General features: G+C 40.4%; 3 protein-coding genes across 4 annotated transcripts in view; all 3 read left to right on the forward strand.

Annotated features, from left to right (window-relative positions):
* The first annotated feature begins 1,362 nt into the window (after positions 1–1,362).
* Positions 1,363–9,825, forward strand: LOC121622799 (MOB kinase activator 1B). Its single transcript, XM_041959795.1, has 6 exons — positions 1,363–1,624; positions 2,828–2,994; positions 4,870–4,963; positions 5,580–5,713; positions 7,431–7,594; positions 7,720–9,825. The coding sequence occupies exons 1-6, from the start codon at positions 1,611–1,613 to the stop codon at positions 7,795–7,797; spliced, it is 651 nt and encodes a 216-aa protein (XP_041815729.1). The 5' UTR covers positions 1,363–1,610; the 3' UTR covers positions 7,798–9,825.
* A 1,031-nt stretch (positions 9,826–10,856) lies between these two features.
* On the forward strand, positions 10,857–17,000 carry dck (deoxycytidine kinase). Its single transcript, XM_041960100.1, has 7 exons — positions 10,857–11,033; positions 11,342–11,457; positions 14,043–14,236; positions 14,651–14,798; positions 14,955–15,070; positions 15,448–15,547; positions 16,726–17,000. The coding sequence occupies exons 1-7, from the start codon at positions 10,943–10,945 to the stop codon at positions 16,750–16,752; spliced, it is 792 nt and encodes a 263-aa protein (XP_041816034.1). The 5' UTR covers positions 10,857–10,942; the 3' UTR covers positions 16,753–17,000.
* Positions 17,001–17,684: 684 nt separating this feature from the next.
* LOC121623225 (electrogenic sodium bicarbonate cotransporter 1-like) overlaps positions 17,685–22,060 on the forward strand; it is a 30,368-nt gene continuing 25,992 nt past the window's right edge. For both annotated transcript variants that reach the window (XM_041960438.1, XM_041960437.1), the window contains exon 1: positions 17,685–17,994. In XM_041960438.1, coding sequence (XP_041816372.1) covers positions 17,978–17,994 — 17 coding nt within the window. In that variant the 5' untranslated portion in view covers positions 17,685–17,977. The remainder of the gene's footprint in view (positions 17,995–22,060) is intronic.

The following is a 22,060-nucleotide window of genomic DNA, read 5'->3' on the forward strand; positions in this document are numbered from 1 at the left end:
CAGACCCAATTCTCTAAACACAGCTGCAATCCTAAAAATCGGAATTGGACAACTTTTCATTTCACGTGCAAGGAATTTGACTCCGGTTTAAGTTGCTCTCAATAGTTCCAAGAACTATTTACACGATGATAGAAATAGACAGACAGCTAAAAACAAGCACAACCGAGCCGAACAAAGACAAGAAATAAAATAAATACTGAACTATTTTGTACATAGAAGTAGATGATAAAATAGGTGTATATTTAAATACACTTAAAAACAACTTTGACAAGCATCTATGTCATATATTTTAGAATTGTAAACAACAACAATAATGGTGGAAAGGAATAAATATTGAATGGATAAATACAGAATGATTAAAGAGGGTGGATATGCACAGTATATGCATGTATACATGTCTAAAACTTATGTTTGACAATAGTGGGTGATATGTACATGTTAGACCACAGTGTATATGTTTAAACAGTAAATATATCAATTATAACTTCTAGGTAAGTGAAAGTTTTAGTGTTACAGGGTTATTAACTCCATAGGACAGATTAAAGTGTTCATCATGGCGATGGCCTGTTTAAGTTCATGACTTACAACATTACTTTTCTTTTTTTCTTCTAATTATGCGACATTAGCTCATTTGTTCGTCATGTCGATGACCTGTTTAAGTTCATGACTTACAACATTACTTTTCTTTTTTTTTCTTCTAATAATGCGACATTAGCTCATTTATGGAATCAGTAAAAATAGAAATAATCTAAAAATATCAAAGGATGCAATGTATAGATGTTATTACAGCAACATTTTCTATTACAGTCTTACAACATCACCACAGAAACATATTCTATGTTATTTATATATTATAAATTGTATGTAATGACACTGTAATATTTGTATTTTCACACCTCCATTTTATCACATAGATTGAACAAGCTAAATATAATGTATTCGTAGCCTATCATCAAAATGTTGGAGAGGATCAAAAAAATCACAATTTTAGTCCTATTCTTTTGGTTTTATGAGATGTTTTAGTTATGTATTGGAAATATTCTTTGCTTTGAAACTTATCTATAAATTATAGCTAGAGAAATGATGCCCATGCATCTGCTACTGGAAATGAACCACAAGGAAATTTCAAATAGGGCAAGAATAAAATGAAAAAATGGCAGTTCAGTTTGTTAATTGAATGAGAATTGGAATTTATTTTGCAACTTTTTTCTGTACAAAATTGTATTCAATTCCTTCCCAGTTCAACCTGAAGGGCAGTAGTGCTGACCAGCTGTGTCCACTAGGTGGCAACACACGGCAGAAATGCGTCTGATCTGCCTTGAAAGTCAGATGAAGAAGTTAGCACAACATTCAGTACGCTGCTGCCTCTCAGCGTACAGAGCAGCATCCAGTGGACCAATCTGTCTGTGAAATTAATGCATTTTCTATCGCACTGACGGGTGGTTATTTCTACTACAGTGATATTTATTTTTGATTTTTCACAAGGACCGCTTAAGGAAGCCAGAGAAGAACCCAAGGACGAGACTTTTAACAAACAAACCGTTTGGTCTGCCTCCACTGTGCTTGCTAGCTGTTTGCCAGGAGAGTTATTTTCTGCGGTCCGAGGAAACATGAGCTTTTTTTTGTGAGTGATTTTATCGTGAATGTCTAATTTGCCTTGCCATTATAGCGTTTAATTCGGAACATATCAGCGGTGGGAGCGCTACACAGCTAGCTGGCTAGCCATAGCACAATACGGGATCAGACTACTTCCCGGACTCACCTCCGAATGTCTCGTGTGATTCGCATTGTTATCTGTAGATTTTTATGAGAGTTAACATTGGCATCTATAGTGGACTGTTTGTAATTTAAGAATATGTATTATTATGTTCTGCCTCAAAGGTTAAACCTACACAGGACCGACCCCAGATCATAATCAAGTGAGAGGGGTTTACAGTCTGGCTTGGATATTTGCTGGAGTGAACTGTTTCTGCCACGGGCTAATCCAGCTCGATGTGACAGAACGCAGCACTCAATCTCTGACCCAATATTTTATCAAAGTAACAGTCTGTGTTACTACACGAAAAGCCTGTTTGTGCGTGTTTTTAGGTAAATGGAAGAAGAGGAGTCGAGTTAAAAAGCCAACCCTCGACCCTTAGAAAGCATTTACTCGTTCAAATAGGTTCCCACTTTTTACGTTTAAATTGGGCTACTTGGCTAATGGAGCACTTAATTTTGAACATTTGAAAGTGATTTAAACTTCTGACATGTCCTTTGTTTCCGCCAGACACGAAGGTGCAGACACATTTGATTAGCTACAGCTGACTCCTAATTGTTTAATGCTATCATAAGCACAGTTCAGCTGGAGGAGAGGCTATAGGCAATATTTTATTTCTGGGTATTTGGTTCAACCACTGTTCTGTCACAGAAAGATAATACTCTACATACATTCATTATAAAATGAATGTATGTAGACTGAATGTAGGGTTTTGATGTAGATTGGTTTTTGTAGCTTCTCTAATTAAATGAAAAGCTGTTTTAGAGTGAGATCTACCATGTTGTGATGACTCGAAGATTCTTGTTTAATGGTGCAGTGAGAGGGTTTGAATACAGCACCTATCCAAATGGCCTCATTATACACACAGAGAGACGTACTGTTCTGCCCCCCACTCCCATTCTGCCGAACCCATCAGGCTCAGCTCTTTTTGTCAGCTTTTTATGAAGATCCTGACTCTTTCCGTGCAAAAGTCCCTCACCTGGGCACCGTGAACTCATGGTTTGTCATCGTTTTAGACTACCACCTTATTTATCACAGCATTTGTCTTCCTCTTTGAAATGTGACTCACAGTGGAAACCGTTCATCCAAGACGTTCAAGCCCAAGAAGAATATCCCAGAGGGGTCTCATCAGTACGAGCTGTTGAAACATGCAGAGGCTACGTTGGGAAGCGGAAACCTGCGCATGGCAGTCATGTTGCCCGAGGGCGAAGACCTAAATGAGTGGGTCGCAGTCAACAGTAAGCACCAGTTTTACCTTTTGTTCACCCATTCCTTGATATAGCTTTTTTTGTTCCGATTCCTGGATTTTCCCTTCACACGGCTTATTATTTTATCTGTCACTCTTCTTGTAGTCTTTATATTTGCATGCTTCTCAGCAGTCCTGTCCCTGAAATTTCAATTAGTCCACATCAAGAATCAGTTGAGGGTGAAGTATCAGGGTCTTGGCATTCCCTCTAAAGACCACGTGCATTCATGTTGGAAAAACCGCTGTGAATGTTAAATAGACTTTATTGTCTGTGCTCTGAGAGCCTTGTTTACTTTCCTCTAAATTGAGACAAATGGCTGGCCAGTAGAAGCTTGATTTCCTCTTGCGTCAGTGTGCCATTAGGGTTTAGATGTTCAGTGTCTCAGCATGTCAGCAATTGAATTAAGCTTTTTATTTAAAGTCTTTTAACTACACTAAAACATAAAGTCATTAGGATTTTGATTTTGATTTGAACATTTTTTTTTACAGTGGTGTAATGCAGATCACAAATGGTAGTGGATGTATCATTGAATTAGTTTTCTTTGATTTGGTTGTTATGCTGTCATTTGAGTCTCTTTAAGTTAATTGCAGTTGATTTGTTTGGCATGCGCTGCACAGTTCTTCAAAAGTTTTGATGCTTTTTGGAATCCCTTTGTAGCACAAGAGAGCATGAAAGTACAGTGACTGTATTTATCCACTACTATAAATGACGTTTACTCAACAAGTACAGGCAGCCGCTAGCTTTCAGTGTGCCTTAGAGATGGCTTGGCTTTGTCATCGTTGCAATGCTTGTACTCTCCAGTTTCATTAAAGGTTGGTAGAAATGAATGGATGTTAGTCAGTCCTGCATGAGCTGTTCTAGCTTACACAATAAAGGGAAGTAAGAATAACTCGACTTTCCTCATGATCTCTGCTCACGAGAAGTGGTTCACTTCTTTTTTTTTCCTTTTTAAGATTTTTTTTTGCCATTTTGCTTGTGGTGGATAGTGGCAGTAGAGGGAGCGAGGGTTATGACATGCAGCAAAGGCCTGGCCAGAATCAGACTGGAAAGTTTGTATGTAACTGTCTCTTCGCATACACCTCTATGTCAGTCTAGGCTCTATTTGGTTTTCCTCTTCTCCTAACCAATGGTTACATGTCATTTCATGAAGCATCTTAAATTTTATATGATGTCATTGAAGGACGATAAAAAGCTTCATAAAGATTAGCATTGTATAGCCTTGAAATGTGCATCTTTCTGTTTTACTCAAAGTAATTCTAATTGTGCTCTCCCTCAAAGGTCACGGGCAAGCATCAGATCTAACTTAACTTGAGTGGCATAAACAGTGGTGAAGGCTCTCAGTTCTTGACCAAAACCATGTGGAATGCTCTAAAATTAACATGTCCAATATGCATTTATGTCATTATTTTAAGTTATTATTGAGCCGTGGCCTGGCTATCAATTGAATATGAAATATTTTGGACAAAGATGACTTTATTGGAGACTGAGTAAACCCATCAAACATAGCAGGGACTTGGTGTATTATTAAACAGGACCTCACCCAACACATATGTCACATCAGCTGCTCAATATGTATTTTTCTCTGTGAGATTAGCAAGTGGAACGCCAACACTATTGCTGCCAGCACATTAAATGGATCTCTCCAACTGATGGAAAGCCAGAGTTGGCTGTGTTCCCCTGGGAATGAGCGATAACAGTTTGTTGCAGATAACTGGAGTGTGCCCTGGTCCTCAGTTCAGACTGGGTAGTGAAGTGGGGTGGGTGAAGGGCTGTGGGGACACTTGATGCCAGCTATTTGTGCTGGCACACACAGCATTTGGTCTCACGTATGCTTGATTTGAATATCTTCTCTCTGCTTTTTTTCAGCTGTGGATTTCTTCAACCAGATCAACATGCTGTATGGCACCATCACAGATTTTTGCACAGAGGAAAGCTGTCCAGTCATGTCTGCTGGTCCTAAGTAAGTTTATCATTGTTGGTCTCTAAGTGTGAGGTCTCAAAAAACCTGCCCTCAAGCTTTGCTGTGTCTTGGCGTGTCAAGGCTCAGCAGGGTGTGGGGTAGGGATGTTGCCAGACAAAATAACTTTGATCAATTAGCCTGAAACGTGATTATTAACATTTAATTTAGTTCAGAGTGCAGCACACTCGTTGTGATCATGTAAATTGCTACCTGCCCTTGTTAGTAGTCTGGCTTTCTGCTGTCGGGCTCAGCAGATTCTCAGTGGATGTTTTACAGGCTAGCATCTCTTAAGGAAAACTGAGCTCACAAGATGTAGATTTTATAAGGGTCCACATGGCAATGATTTGTTTGGTTACTTGCGTCAGCCTTTTGTAAATGAGGTAGTGAAAATGAAGTCAGAAAACTGTTGCACATTCCATGGCGCCAGTGGTGAATGAGTGTGAAGCTAGATGGACAGTGCCACATTAAGACTTCTGTTAGACCGAAGCGCTGCTCTGTTAAATTGAATTTGCTGGGAGCAATCAGCACAGCGCACTGACATCTTATCTGACTTAAACCGAGATGGAAACCACAAATATTTTCGAAGTGTAATGTTTGTCATCTGTGTGTCCTGTAGGTATGAGTACCATTGGGCTGATGGAACCAACATCAAGAAGCCCATCAAGTGCTCTGCTCCCAAGTATATTGATTACCTCATGACCTGGGTGCAAGACCAGCTTGATGATGAGACACTTTTCCCTTCAAAGATCGGTATGCTTTCGCCTGTTTTATCTGTGCTGTCAAAGCCATCTTTTCTCTGTGTGGGTTTGATGTTTTTCTCTCTGGTTTCCATTAGTGCTCGGCTCTAAAGAAGAGCAACTTTGATATGCCTGCCGAATGTCCAGCAATTAGATGTGCGCCGACAGTTTTACCCAACGTCTGTTTAATGTTTGAATAAAAGGGATCTGCAACCCACAAAAGTGTTACCACAAAGAGACAAAACACCTTTTGTCTTTTCTGTGAAATTCAACTGCCATGCAAAATGAATAGATGTTAAAATTAAATTATGTTTGTAGATAAACTGTTGAAACTTGGAGGATGCATTTTCATCATGTAATTTAGCTTGAAATGCTAAATGAATAGTAGGTAAACTAAAGTTAAAGCTGCTTGATGTGGAAAAGGAAAACCTGTGAGGTGAAGAAGTATTACATAAATGGATGGATTATTGGTAAAGTCCTTAGGGCAGATCATCTGGGTTGTCAGCAGATATAAGCACATGTAAATATCAGCTGTTTGCTTATTTTCAAATCCAGTAATATTTCACAAAGTCCTCCAGATGGAACATGCAGAATTTTCTTTGGTTAACAATGTACACAGTTAGAAATTACATGCATACCAACACAGTTCTCAGCCTCTCGACAAGGAGAGGCTTGTGCTGTCTAGGGTGGTGCTTTAATAGAGTTGGATGGCAGCCAGCACAAATAAATATCTCATCTATTCCTCTGTACATCTCAGTGGAAGGAGCCAGCGATTAAGAGCGCTCACCTGGAGTGATAGAATTTGTTTCATATTCTACAATGAATAGATCTGTTACTGGTATCCAAAGCTGTTCCCCCATCTCAAATAAAACAGGGTAAAAGCTCCTTATGGTACATTTTTAGTATTTTTGACCTCATAAGAAATAATACCAGCCTTCATACGTGATTAGAGTCAAGTTTGCTGTCCAAAGGAACAAAGTATTTAGAAGAGTTGGCTATGTGCGTGTCTAGCCCTGTGTGGTAGCTTTGATCAGGAACTCCTTGTCCTGTCTGTCACCCGCTTCTTTTGAATAATTGATGCTGAGTTGTACTGTAGGTACTGTAACCCTGCAGGAAGAAGCTCTCCACCAGGTCTCTTTACTCTGCAGCTGTTCACTGAATCATAGGAGAGCTGCACACCACATCTGAGGTGCAGAGAGCAGCGCTGTTGTAACAGCATCAGAATTTCCCACCTACACATGAACCCTTCACACATTGTTAACATGAGGTGGTTCTGTGCTGCAGTCATGATTGTTTGCACTCCCCTGAAATCGTGCTGTGGCCTGTCTGTGAAGGCTTTTGCAATCCAGAGAACATACTGTAGCTGCATCTGCCTTCATTGCTCTGAGCTGTTGGGCTTTGTTGAGAGGAACATTGGCAATGGAGAGATGAAAAGGGAGAAAAAGAAGATTGATTGAGCTAACCCTTTATGCATGAAGAAACCAAGCACAGTTTGGTCTTAGTCTATTATCTATTTATGTTTGCTTGTAAGCATGTACAGTGAGATATATTGTTACATGTAATCTTTGTATGAAGTGTCCAGTTTGGTTGGTTGTTTTATCTCAGGCTCATGTTTGCACATGTGTTCTTATGAATGTGTATTTATTGTAATGTCTGGCTATGGGAGACTGTGAAGTAACCTGTATGTTGAACGGGAACCTGAATAACAACATTTCTCTCTTTTTCCCAAGGTGTCCCCTTTAAGCGAAACTTCATGTCAGTGGCAAAGACCATCCTGAAGCGTCTGTTCAGAGTCTACGCTCACATCTACCACCAGCACTTTGACTCTGTCATGCAGCTGCAAGAGGAGGCCCATCTCAACACGTCGTTCAAACACTTCATCTTTTTTGTTCAGGTGAAGAATGTCTGACATTTCAATACGGATTTTTGTTTTGTTCACTTGAGTTATGCTGCATGTTGGCAATAAAGAATGCAACATACAGTGGAAAATCTGATGTTTGCTCTCTTTTGCTTTTACAGGAGTTCAACCTCATTGACAGGAAAGAGCTGGTCCCACTTCAGGAGCTGATTGAAAAACTGACAACCAAGGATAGATAAACAGCAATGTAATCCTTATTTTATTGGTCTTCTAGTTTTTGCACAGATACCCACCCCACCCTGGCTGTATGTATGCAGTATATACTATATTTCCATTTGGGGAAATGTTTTTAATAAGGCCAGGAAGAAGGAAGGGTCTTGATAGGTTTAAGGCACCAGGACTAATGCAATCAGGGATTACACACTTAATTGAACAAACCACAGATTAACATATTTGAGAAGATGCTTTTAGCTGTATGTAAAGATCCCCAGTATTCAGACAGGGCTGACATTTAGGATAATATAGACATATGTTCATTAGTTTTCTATTACACTGCACAGATATTTTTTTTTCACTTGGATTTATGGCAACAGGAGGCATTTCCATGCTCTTAGATTCCCATTTCCAGCCCACTCGCAGGGAAGAATAGTGTATAAGCAAGGTTACTATATGATGATAGGAGGGCTTTGTTGGTGTTGTGGTGAGAATTTAACAGCCTTTAAGCCAATTTACCGGCCGTAGCTAGTTATTTTATTAAGTAATCTACATAGAAGGATCTGGGTTGCAGTCTACTACTGTTCACATCTGTAATAGCCCACATCTGTCAGTACAAAAGAACCCTAAGTGCCTAGCATGGCTCATAATTGCCCTATATCAACAGTGAGAACTGTCAGAAGATAAAGGCCATATACCACTAACATGATTAAGAAAACATTACATTTTCCACCCCACCTCCCTTTAAGTTACTGCGGTTCCTATTTTCTATATGTACTGTACCTTAGTTCAAAAAGTATTTTCTCTGTAAGACCATACTGCTCACCAACCTTAATTTAGTTAGAAAGTCTCTTTACCAAGTGTTCTGTGCAGGCTATGATAAATGAATGTGTTAAAGGACATGTTAGTGAGGCTAGAATATTGTCATGTTGTAGCAGGGACTAAAAATGAACTTAACTCTTAGCGTTTTCTTGTGACATGTTCCTGTGTACTAGATTTTCTTCCCCAAAAAACTTGAAGTAGAAACTAATATTTAGGGAAAGTATTCAAGGGATCTAAAACCTCAAATTGTACATAAACGCTCGCAAATAGAAATAGAGACCAGTGTTTGAAGTCACAACCTCCACTGTTTAAAAACAAGCATTTTGAATTGGACTTTGCTGCATCCCTTGTTATCTCACGAGCCATAAAGCACTTTGAACAATTTTCCTGACCTCTCTCGCCTGAATGTTTATTCTGCATAGACTGTGCTTTGTGAGAAGCTGCATCATGTGACTGATCATAGTTTCCTCCCTCATATTTCCCCAAATGAATGTTGAATTGCTTAACCTCCGCTGAAATTGGCTTTAAGGCACAAGTGAGATTTCTTCTGCTTTTGTATGGTCCGAGTTGTTTGTTGCTGTGCTTCAGACAGCAGATGCATGTACCCTTCCCAATCTCAAAGTGTAGTATACTATGCAATAATTGACACTAAACACTAAAAGGGTTACCAGTTGGCTCATTCATACTTTATCTAATATTGGTTTTCCTTTATAGTGCTTAAATTCTGGTGAATGATGGAAATATAATTGCTTCTCTTTCAGGTTTGGTTTCAAAAACAGTGACATTTTATATATCTTCTTATCTGAAATTTTGTCAGAGAGGTGTAATGCTTCAATGCACACATGTAAATACTGAGGGTTAGACCTGTCTTGAAAATAATTTTCAGCGAGCATGGAGTGGTAGCTTTTGGTTTAAAGAATGCATTGAGTCTTTTTAGAGGCTGCTTCCCCGCCCTTATTTGGATATTAAAATAATGTTTGTTTTTATTGTTGAGTATCTTTTTCCACTTCCCTAGCTAGCTATTATGAATGTTACTGCTCACCAGATATCTGAAAATGTAATAGAAAACCAGTCAAATCCTGAAAACGTAACATAGCCTATTGCCTACAGTTTTTCCTCCTTGACTGTAATAATTGATGAAATGTTTGTAAATAATGGCTTGGGGTTTTCAATGCTACTGAATTGATTTATGCTGTTTACAAGGCAAATAAAGGTGGTCTTGACTCTTTGAAGGAATTGTATGGTTACTGCACAGCATGGGCTCGCTGCAGCCAGTGATGGAAAGTAACTAAGAACATTTAATTTAAAGTACTGTACTTGAGTATTTCCTTTTCATGCTTCGTTAAACTGCTGCGCCATCACATTTCAGAGGGAAATATTGTACTCTTTACCACACAGTTGTAGTTACTTTCATATCAAGATTTTTGCATACAAAACATGTCATTCGTTTATTAAATACGATGCACTGTTATATATAAAGTGTATAAAGCAGTTAAAATTAGTTCCTCGTCAACCAACTACAATATTGAATGTTTATGCATCAATAATAGTGATCCAATAATATAGCTGACAGGGAGCATTCTGCATAATGAGTTTTTTTTTTTTTACTCATGAGTGTTGCCTGTACTTTTGTACTTTTACTTAAATAATATTTCCAATTACTTGTGGTAGAGTATTTCTAAATAGCTCTTCAAATGTAGTGGTGGAAAGCAACTGAATTTACTAATGCACTCATGTACAATTGTGAGGTACTTAAGTACAGTATTTATACTTCACTGCATTTCAGAGGAAAATACTGTACTTTTTACTTTTTCTTTTATTCCACTTCATTTTTGAAACAGCTGTAGTTACTAGTTACTTTTAGATTAAGATTTTGCAAGCAAAATACATGATCAGATTATAAAATATGATGCACTCTTATACGCTTAAGTACCCAACAGTATATTAAATAGTTCAATCTGAATCAGCATTTAATACATGAATAATAATCAATAATACGACAGCAACTGGCCATTCTGCAGAATAAGTACTTTTAGTTTTGGTTGACGACTTTAAGTAAATGTTGCTGCTAATACTAATATACTTCTTCTTGAGTAAACTTTTACTGAGTGTTTTTATAGTGTGCTCTAACTTTTCAACATGTTTTTCCCACCTCTGGGTGGAAACGGCACCGGACCTGCGGAGTGGTCACGTGAGGAGAAGCAGCTGCCGCTTCCTGGGCGGAAACACATCTGCGCGAGCCGCCGCTTCCTGAAGTTTGTACCCGCCAAACTTAAAGCAACAAGGAGCACAACAACAACAGCAGCTGCAGCACCCGCTTTGATTAACGAGGAGACTTATTTGCTCAAAATGTCTCTTATTCCAAAGAGGCGCTGTCCCGATCCGATGAACGACTCGATGGAGAAAAGGATAAAGCGGATATCAATCGAGGGAAATATCGGTCAGTGCAGAAGTTCTTGTGGCGAAAGCAAAGTTCACATAACAAGCTAACTAGCTTAAAACCTTAACTTCAAGCTAACTTAGTTAGAAGGTTGTACGTGGGACAAACCTTACAAACGTTGGGTTGTGATTGCAGGCAGTGATAACTCTTTATTTATTGATATTCTTGACATTAAAATCTTGCCGTCAAATTTCACACTACAGTTTTTGACGACGCTAAGCTATCAGCTAATGTACTCGTTAGCTAACATACCTGCATGATGTGTTGCTGCATGATTGGTGCGACATGACTGCGTCCTTTGTGTTCAGCGGCGGGCAAATCTACCTTCGTGCGCCTTTTGGAGCAGGAGAGCGGGGACTGGGAGGTGGTACCAGAGCCAATCGCCAGATGGTGCAATGTCCAAACAAAAGGCAGTGACTTTGAGGTATATACTGTATTTCTGCATTTTGAAATAATGGTCTTAAGTCATTGCTGTCAGATGGCTCTCATATACAGACACTTGCTGTGAAATGACTTTACACCAGCTTAAAGGGGTGAAACGGTGTGTTTTCTAAACTGCATCCTAGCTATTTCATGCACTTTGGTCCTACAGAGGAACATGATCCTCCAATCCTCTTGACTCTCATTCAGCATGCACTGCACACATTAAGATAACCGAGGGAGTCTTCATCTGTATTTAGAGCGCAGCTGCCATCTGTCCATATATCTTCACTGGTCACCATCACCGCACACCCAGAGCAACAGATGGTCTCCCTCTGGGCGGATGACATGCCATCATCGAGCCAAACGTCTCTAACCTCCCACACAGCTGCAGGCCTAGCCTCAACCTCAGGATCCTTTTTAGTGGTTCAGTGCGCCCACATATAAGCAGTAAGCAGGATATTCAGGTGCTTGCTTAATTTATTTGAAACAGTACTTTGAAGCATATTATACCATATGACAGTGTAGTTTGTCCCATCATGACTAAGAATACAAAAATGTCTTAATTAATGTCATGTGGAAGTGTATGTACATTATCAAGTGAGTTCAGGATGAGTAATAGCTTTTATGGCAGGCTGGAACTAATGATTATTTTCATACAGTTTCATATAGTCTCTCTGATTTAATTGCTTGGTCTCTGAAACATTAGAAAAAAGTAAAAAAAAAAAAAAATGCCAATCATAATTATTCAGAGCAGAAATAGAAATTTGCACATTATTTCTTTTGTCTGACCAACAGTCTAAAGCCCAGAGATGTTCAGTTTACTCTCATGGGAGAAACAGCAGAAAAGAAAAGCAGCAATTGATAAATATATTTGAGGAGCTGGAATCAGGATTTTTTTGGGCATTTTTGCTTCATAAATTACTTAAAATTATTCATACAATTGTTGCTCCTGATTTCTCCATCAATTGATTAATATTCAATTCATATCAGCTCTTTTTTTATGGTATGTATGACATTATTTTGCTTACTAAATCTATTAACATGAATGATTTCATGCAAAAAAATATTTTCCAGAACTCCAGTTAGACCAGTTTGAGGAACTGTTTTGTTGTTGTTACATGAGCGGCATCATTCTTAAAAATCTGAAGAATAATAATGGAAAGTTCATCATGAAATCATCAAAGATATAATTTTTTGTCAGTACAGTTGGCAGCTGTGCAGAACAGTACTGTACAGTGTAACATGATGTTATGAGGGGATTTTGTGTATGCAGCTGCTAAGGATTCCTAATACGTCTAAACTTCATATGCGCCCTCTGCTGGTCGTGAGACAGACTTGAGTTCTGCAGAGCTGTCAGGTGTTCAACAGTTGGACAGATTGACTCATGTGGCTTATTACAAGGAATTGAGTTAGGAAAAAAAGTGGGATGGTTCATGGGTTCATTCTCACTTTCGTCATCATAGGTATGCCCTTTATATGGACTGAGGGAGTTTAATAAAGGCCTGCCTTGATTGCTGGTTATGGATATTGTGTTTTTACCGTATGTAGGAAGGAGGCTTGTACACAGAGAGTATTAAATGATATGAGCACTGATGTAATACAAGGATTTTAGAGCTGTAACAGTTTGTGGATTGATGACATTTTTTATAATTGATCAATTGGTCATTTCTCCAACAAAAATCTCAAAATATTATCCGGCTGCAGCTTCTTCAATGTGAGAATTTGATGCTTTTCAGCGTCATATGCAGGATTTGTGCAAATTCTTGAAACTATGGAGGATGTTTTATTTAATAGTTAATGTTGTTAAGGTTGGGAACATGCTATCTTTTCATATTTGAAATGAAACAATGTCTCCTGGTGTTGAAATGAGCAATAATGAAATAATCATGATCATAACATACAGTCAGAATTAATATGAACAGCTGGTAAAATAAACAAAGTGACAATATATGGTACTTTGATTGCTGTGGGTATAAATCAATTAACGAATTGTGTATGTAAACTTTTTTTTGCAGTTGCATTTATAGTCACAGTTTAGATGCGATGATAAAGGCTTACAGAGTCTGTAAAGTTTTGGTTTGGATACCTTGAAAGTGCTTGAATTTTACTCTTAAAAAGCTATATGAACTCTATATATGAAAACTGATCAAATGTAGGTTTTGGATGGTTGGTTGAATAATACAAGTAATCTGAATGCATTAACCTTGGGAAAATATCATTGTGGGGAATGACATTGGAAAGTTTTCACTATGTTCTGACTTTTTTTTTTAGACTTGATGATTAATTGAGAAAATGAGCAGCAGATTGGGCGATAATGAAAATATTCTTAAATTGCAGCTTTAGAGTAATTACGACTATAAAATGTGCATTAAACCTGTCAGCAAAGATTAGTTACTTCAAACGTCAGCTAAGAGTCTGATATACTGTCCTGGGGTATAAATACAAAGCAGCCACTGCAAATTAAAAATCAACAGATTTTACCAATGTGGCGCTTCAACAAGTACTCAGACTGTATGTTAGGCTGTAACCACAACAGCTTTATTGATCCCATTGGAAGATATTCAGTACTCAGGTGTTGCGTCCTAGGAGCTGACCACGTCTCAGAGGAGCGGAGGGAACGTATTGCAGATGATGTATGAGAAACCAGAAAGGTGGGCCTACACCTTCCAGAGCTACGCCTGCATCAGCCGGGTGCGCGCTCAGATCAGGTCAGCCAACGGGAAGCTCCGAGAGGCTGAGAACCCCGTGCAGTTCTTCGAGCGGTCCATCTACAGTGACAGGTATCAACAAATATCTTCAGATAATGACAAGAATTCAATAAATTTTAATTAAAAATGCCATTCTGGTGAAACCCGTGTTTGAAAATGGCTGATTATTGTTGAATTATTCTTCATCAGAAAAACAGTCAGCAGGTTAACCAGTAATGAATGAATTGGTAGTTGCAGCACTACAGTTGATGCATTCACGGTCGCTGCAACATTCAGGATTTCAGAGCAGGCTGCTGAAATGTGACCTTTTTAATTGAGGAAATGTATTGTTTTCATGTGTGAATTTAATGTAGCTCCTGTACGCTGTCAAGTCTTTAAATTTACAATATGTTTTCAAAGAGAACAGCAGGAATGTTTAATTTTGTAACTTTTTCTAGAAATGCAAAAACACTGGCTCCTTGTCCATGAATTCCCCTCATGTCCCAGGTACATCTTTGCAGCCAACCTCTATGAGAGCGAGTGCCTGAATGATACAGAATGGTCAGTCTACCAGGACTGGCATGGCTGGCTGCACAGCCAGTTTGGCAAGAGCATCGAGCTGGACGGTATCATCTACCTCAGAGCTTCACCGGAGGTACTCTCCTCCGCTTCTTCTGCTACACTGTTATTCAATTACATCTCAATAGAATGATTTTGCTGCACAAAGTAGAGGTGTTTTCACTTTTGACCAGAAGAAATACAATTGAAATGCAGCTATACAAAGATGTCAGTAATTTCCTTTTGTGTGCAGAGATGTTTAGAGCGGTTGCACCTGAGAGGCAGAGAAGAAGAGGAAGACATCCCTCTGGAGTATCTGGAGAAGCTCCACTTTAAGCATGAGAGCTGGCTGCAGCACAAGACCATGACGTGAGCCCACACATGCACACACAGACTTTTGTGGCACGTTCTGCGTCAGACACTGTATGCAGTTCACTGAGGACAACAGATGTATTTGTATTGTAGAAGACAAGTGTGGTAGTTATCTGGCTGATCTTGGCCATGAGGAAGACCCCATTGATGCTATAACCTGAGGGCGACTAAGAGTTTGGGACAGTTTTGGATGCATGTGATCTGCATCTGCCACAGTAATGAGTTTAAGGAATGGATGAGGCTGGAAATGGGTTGTTTGTCTGGTTCATTGTGTGCACAAGATTCCCGCACAAAGATGAAAGAATGCTGTCTTCTGGACGTGAATAGTTAAGCATCACTAAACGTGTGTCCCTGTCCCCCTCTCTGGCCCACAGCATGGACTTCAAGTATCTCAGTGATGTACCAGTTCTGACCATTGATGTGAATGAAGACTTTAAGGGGAATGAAAGCAAGAGAGCTGACATGATAGAGAAGGTGAGTGAGGGTTAAGCCTTCCAAATACTGCGACAGGACTTTGAGGTGAACTTTATGGGAGTCAAACATCCTGTTGGCCTTTTCTACCCACTATAAACCCCACAGAGGCGGTAGTTTATTAGTACAACCCTGATTCTAAAAAAGATGGGACACTGTGTAAAACTTAAAAACAGAATGCAATCATTTGCAAACTGTGTTTACAGAAGTATTCCTGAGTCCATGTAGTAACATCCTTTATCCAATCATGTGTTCACAAAGTGGTGAACCTCGCTCCATCCTCGCTTGTGAATGACTGAGCCTTTCCACGATGCTCCTTTCATACCAAATCATGATGCTATCACCTGTTGCCAATCAACCTGTTTACCTGTGGAATGTTCCAAACAGGTGTTTTTGGAGCGTTCCACAACTTTTGTTGCTCCTGTCCCAACTTTTTTGATGCGTGTTGCTGCATCAAATTCAGAATAAGCAGATATTTACAAAAATCAATGAAGCTGATGAGGTCAAACAAATATATTGTCATTTTACTGTTTTCAGTTGAGTTTATCTTAAAAAGGATTTGCGAATCATCACATTCTGTTTTACGTATGTTTTAAAAAGCATCCCAACTCTTTTGAAATCAAGGTCGTACATTCAGGAGACTTTTAGTTTATCGAGTAAAAAAACGAGAACCACAGAAGTACAAATGTGCCTGCGTCCTGAAAGAAGACATAAGGCATGAAGCTGCACTACAATCAACAAAATAACCTTTATTTATTTAAGAAAAACAGGTAATTTTAATTGGAAGCATTCAAATTTTGCCAGTTTTCACTTAATAAATAAGCCTTTTAGGACTCTAGAATAGACCAAAAGTGATACACACTGTGCTGAGGGTGGTGTCTGATACTGACACACACATCCACACACCCAGGTTTCACATATGGAAACGAGGCCTGCAGAGCTGCTTGTGTAGCAGTTTCATGTTGATGGTAAACACACGTCTTTTTTTCTCTTTTTTTCCCCCCCAAGAGACTTCACTCCCACTCCAAAGCTTTGCACAAAGGACAAAAAACAACTTGTTTTTCCACTTAGTGTCACCCGGGTCAGACGTTAGAACGAAACAAAGAAAAGGAACTGTACGATTCTCAGCACTGTCTGTGTTTGCTGATGCTTACAGCTTGATTGTTGTGCTTCTTCTTCAGGTGAAAGAGTTCTTGAGCACGCTGTAAAGACGGCCTGCTGACGGAAAACATGATCCGTGCCCGCGGGAGGAGGAAGTAGATGTGTGTTACTTCTTCAAACAATGAAATGCCTCAATAACGACAATTCTTATTCTATACAATCATTAAAAATGATCTTGCCTGTCCTATTTTTATCAACTTTTATTACTTTTTTTTACATCTGATGTGTATTTATGGAAAATATGTGGCCATTGGTCCATTCACAAATGACAATAAACTTGAAATACTTTAAAGAATTGAGTGTTTTGTTGGCTAATTTGTACAATGATGATGTTTAGCTGCTAAAAATAAGTGCTGAGGAGAACAAGCATCTCCAGTGAGAATCTTTTTAGTTTGGTTCAAATCAGAAATCCATTGATTATTGATTTCTACAGAAACGTATTGAAGTGCTCTTAATGCCTCAGCTACAAGTTCACCAGAAGATGTCGCCAGTCTCCATCACAGCAGCCCTGGCAGCTATTTCTGACCGCTGAGCTCACCTTTACCTGGTTGCTCCAATAGGATTTGATTGAGCCACCTGAAATAGGTGCTTTAATTTTCACTTATAATTCTTTTATAATGACCGAGATAAGCTTTTGCACGTCCGATGCACCGTGAAACCAGCGCGGACTGGAGTGAGGTTTAGTTAATATTTAAGGTTTTTGTGTGTGATAACAGTCCAAAACGGATACCACATGTTCTTCAATTATTCAAAACAAGCGACTGATTTTCATAGTACTACTACAATAAACGGGATGAAATGATAATTTACTTCTTTGAGCTGCAAAGTAAACGATAGAGAAACCATTAGTCAAGTTAAAGGACGTGGTGCGCCACCCGAGAGTAACTTTGTGACCTCCACCCCCCGGTGGCGTCACGCAGGAGGAGGGATGGCACTTTAAATATGGAAAGAGACAAGCTGCGCGCACAGAGCGGCTCCACACGCTGCCAGCGAGACACCAAACGAGCCTTTTCCTCACCATGTCCCCGAGGCGCGACCCGAGCCAGCCCAGCACACTATGAGGATTGTGCGTTACATGTTAAACTTGAGTTGTAGAGTCGGAGAAGTCACTCGAGCGAGATAGCCGCAGCTCCTCGACTTCTTTCTTAACTTTTATCCGCTTGAAAAAGCGCGAAAGCTCCGGTTGGTGACGGTTTTCAAACCCCGACGGCAAGAAAAACTCGAGCTGAGCCGGAACACTGCTGATCGTCCGTGAAGGCTGAGTTTGGCACCATGAGTTCCGACAAGAAGTAAGTTTATGATCTCCTCTTTGCTGCTAAATTGCTCTGATTATGTTGGGAACTTCACTTGTAGCTTGCTGACCAGGTGAAAAGGTGTTGGCATCAGGTGAATATCATTTATCTATTGAGACGCATTCACTGTCATTAGAGGGTTTTCTTTGCGTAAATCTGGGTTTACTTTCCCGCTGGTGCCATAGTTTCAGTAAAACTTCAGGGGGTATCGATCAGGCTTCTAATGAAGTAAGTACATCTTTTCATTCATTCTAGTTTCACCCGTGGCTGGATAAGCCACTGCTGCCACACCGCTGTGGCTATGAACGATAATCTATTTTCCAAGAAGCTGTCACTATCGATTAGAGAGACGCAGGAAGCGCAGGCGAAGTGAAGAGGTGTCCGTCAGTGCAACTTGGTGAATAGACCATGTGGTGTATGAGCTGACGCCCCCGAAAAAAAAAATCCACTTTCAGCGTGGGCAAGCGTGTGCGTCCACGTTGCGCAATGACGCGGCTGCCAGCGCCGCAACAAATCCAACTTTGCTGTAAAACACAGAAACACACTCTGCGTGCGCTTTTCTGACATGCACCTGGAATTCATCAGCTGTGTGGTTATGTTCATCTACAGCCAGTCAGAGAAGCCATGAGTGAAACCAAGAGGAACATAAAGTGACTTGGTTTGAGTAGGCGCCCTGTCCGCCTTTTACAATGACTGCACAGAGTGTAAAAAAACTTCAGCCGATTCCTCATTCTTCTGTCTCCTGTGCAGACTGTGAATGCTGCTTGCGATGGGGAAATGTCTCTTTCTTCCTGCCTTCCTTTCACTCGTGTGACTCTTCCTCTTGCTGCTAACTGGCATCTTGAATGAGCTTTTGTGCGCCGCTGAGTGATGTTCTGTACAAATAGATACCCATCCATTTCCTCATCCATTCAAGTGTTGTCAGAGGAAATTCCAAAAGTCATGGCAGACCTGAGGAGCAGAGAGTACAATTCAGTGATTGCATAAGACAGAGAATCACATGGCATGTGTCCTTTGTCACCTCATTTTTTTTAATCAGACGCTTTTGAACCTTCAAACTGCTGCCGCAACCTTTTATATTCTTGTAATTTTTTTTAAAGCAAAAGACTCCAAACATGCTCTCGCCCCTGCTTTTCTTCTCTAAATCACTGTAAATTAAACATGTTTTTGTTTTTGGATTGTTGGTCAGACAGCACAAGACACCTGGAGATGTTACTTTGGACCCTGGGGAGCTGTAATGGCCACTTTTTTTTTTAATTTTATAGACCAAATGATATCTGATCATGAAAATCATTGTCAGCTGCAGACCTAAAAGAACTCCCAAGTGATCTCTCCCTCCAGGATCCCTCACCTCTGCCAGACTTTAAAGATGGCTATAAAAAGTTTCCTGTTCTCAAAGTGGATTACACAGTAAGAGTGGTTTGAGCAGTTTCTGTGGGCATTTCAGTACTTCAAAAAGTTCATTTTAACCAGCTGAATTCGTGCTGATCGCTGCCCCCGTTCGCCCTGCCAGAGGTGAGCTGAAAGCTGTCTACAGCCACCTTTCAAGCCCCCAGGTTTTGAGTTTTTGACGGTCAAAATGATCACTTTCAGCTGGAGCGTCAGGTTAACGCTTCTAAATCATAGCTGTGCTGCTCACGCTGACTGCGCTGGGGGCACCCACCCCCGTGGTGAACCCGGCCGGTGGGATTGGGTGCGTCATTCTGTAAAGAGATGGGGATGATCCCTGATCCTGAGCAGCTGATCCCGGCTCCTCACGCACCGACAGGTTTATCCAGCATCATGAGGTCACCGAGAACAGAGGCAAAGTGAGAAGTTCGCCGGTGCTGCCGGATGGATGCAGCTGCTTGCTCTGACCCTCACCCACCTTCTTCTTCTTTTTTTTTTTTATTAATCAGGCAGAGGAAGTCATAGCAGGAAATGAAAAAAGAAGATCAAGAAGATTTCCTGCATTTACAATGAGAAGACACTGCATCTTATCTGCTTTATGTTCTCATACACACGATATGCATTGAGCCTCCGTTTGGCTTCCTTTAACTTAACATGAAGTGATTTAGCCTTTGCAGTTAATGCTGAAAAGTAGATTTCTTGTTCATGTCGCCTTATTCTTCACGCACCAGTCTGAATTCTTGATTTAGCAATGCTGAACCGTCTTCTCCTGCATCCTGCATGTCTGTGTACCACCTGTGTTGTGTTTCTCATCATGAGGGTCCCCCTGTCTGAGGCCTCAGCGTGGAGCGATTAACATGGCTCCATTGACTGGCCATAGGCAGCAGTAAACCTGCTGCAACATGAGCTTCCTTTCCTCTCCTGTGTGGCCGGCGGTTTTCTGAAGGCCCTCTCACTGTGTTACATGACCTGCCTCCCTGCACACACACACACACACACACACACACACACACACACACCATCCACGACCCTTTGGTATCTGTTGCAGAGGTAAATGCTACAAGACTGAGCTGAGTTCCTGGAAAGATCCTGCAGCGTCGTTTCCCCATGTGTGCAGTGTTTGAATTGAAATGACGCCGCCCGTTTGTTCTTTTTTTAGTTTTTGAATGTGCGTATTTGAATTCTCCGAGACACTTAAGTCTGTAATAGAATAACTGCTTAAGTACATGTTCTTCACAAGAGTAACTCCCTGAAGCTTTTCTGTACACTCTGTCCTGGAGGAGTGCAAGCAGAGCAGAGCACACAAAGAAATCTGGAGCTAAATGATAGCGTCCACCCTCTCCACCCAGTGCAGTGTGGGAACTTGACCTCCTACTTTTTTTTTTGTAAGCAACAATGGGCAACAAAAGGAGGGTATGGAGGCTAATCACTTTATTAGCATTGCCTGTGAAGTTGGCATCAAGCCCAGCCACTCCTCCATCACTTGTTTGATCTAGGAGCTGGTCCCTCAACATTTACGTCTGTTTATCAGCGTTATACCTCTATCTCTCGCGAGGGCCAGATACCGTATCCTCTTGGGAAATTCAGATGAGCTCGCAGCGCAGTCGGAGGAACAAGTTGCATCCTTCCTGACTTTGTTTACTTAGCGGTTTGTGTACACTGCTCCCATCCCCTCATTTTTCGAATTGTGTCGTCCTCAGTTGCAAATGGAAACTGTTGACGTGTTTATTGACATTCTTGATATGCATCCGAAATCAAAATGTTTATTTTATTTAATTTTTTTACCACAACTTCTCATAATGAATGATGAATTCTTAATTTGATACTGACACGCTTATCCCAGACCACTTTGAAGGCAAGAATTGACATGCAGGTGCATGCCAGATGAGGCCTCAATAGAAATGAGACACATTTTTAATAATGAAATATTAGCCTCAGTTTTTCTTTTTAAAGTCAGGAACCAGTGTATTGTTTCCTCTTGCTTGCCAAAAGTGTACAGTCAGATCGGGTTTTTCAGTATTCTGTGGCCTAAATCACCTGTCATGGCCTAGATTAGTCCGCACTTTGCTGCACTGGAGGAGCCACATTCCTTTCAACCGTCCAGCAAGGTTGAGGCTCAGTGATCAAAGGAATCTCCAAGTCGTGCAGCCCGTGAAGATGCCTCTGACGTCACTGGGACCAGGAAGTAAATATAAGGCCTTCTTTGTGCACTAGAGGGCCTGTATGGCTGTCAGTCAAACACGACTCGTGATGCAGGTCCATGTTACTGTGATAAAAGTGCAGTGCTCTTCATACATCCACCCACTGAGGAGAAGGAGCTGTTTTTACACAAAATGTTATTGTGTGCAGCATTGTGGGTGGATGGGAAGGTGACATTTTGGTCATATGTGGGTGATTGAAGGTCATTAAAGCATGCCAGGTTAACAGATTTTGAAGCCTTGTCATGCAGTCATTCATCATGTTTTTAACCCATTCTGCTTTTATTTAGTACAAAATATCACACCAGTGAGTGAGTGCCGTGATGAAAGTCCAGAATGAACTCATCCTGATGTTGCTCTCACAGTCACACACATGGGCTTTTTTTTTTTTGCTTGTCGTGCCACAGTTACAGGCCGAGAGAAACGACTTGTCAGGCCGAAACATTAGGAAGCTGAAATAAGAAGTTGCTGAATGG

The sequence above is a fragment of the Chelmon rostratus genome, chromosome 19 (assembly GCF_017976325.1).
Source record: "Chelmon rostratus isolate fCheRos1 chromosome 19, fCheRos1.pri, whole genome shotgun sequence".
In the NCBI taxonomy this organism is placed as follows: domain Eukaryota; kingdom Metazoa; phylum Chordata; class Actinopteri; order Chaetodontiformes; family Chaetodontidae; genus Chelmon; species Chelmon rostratus.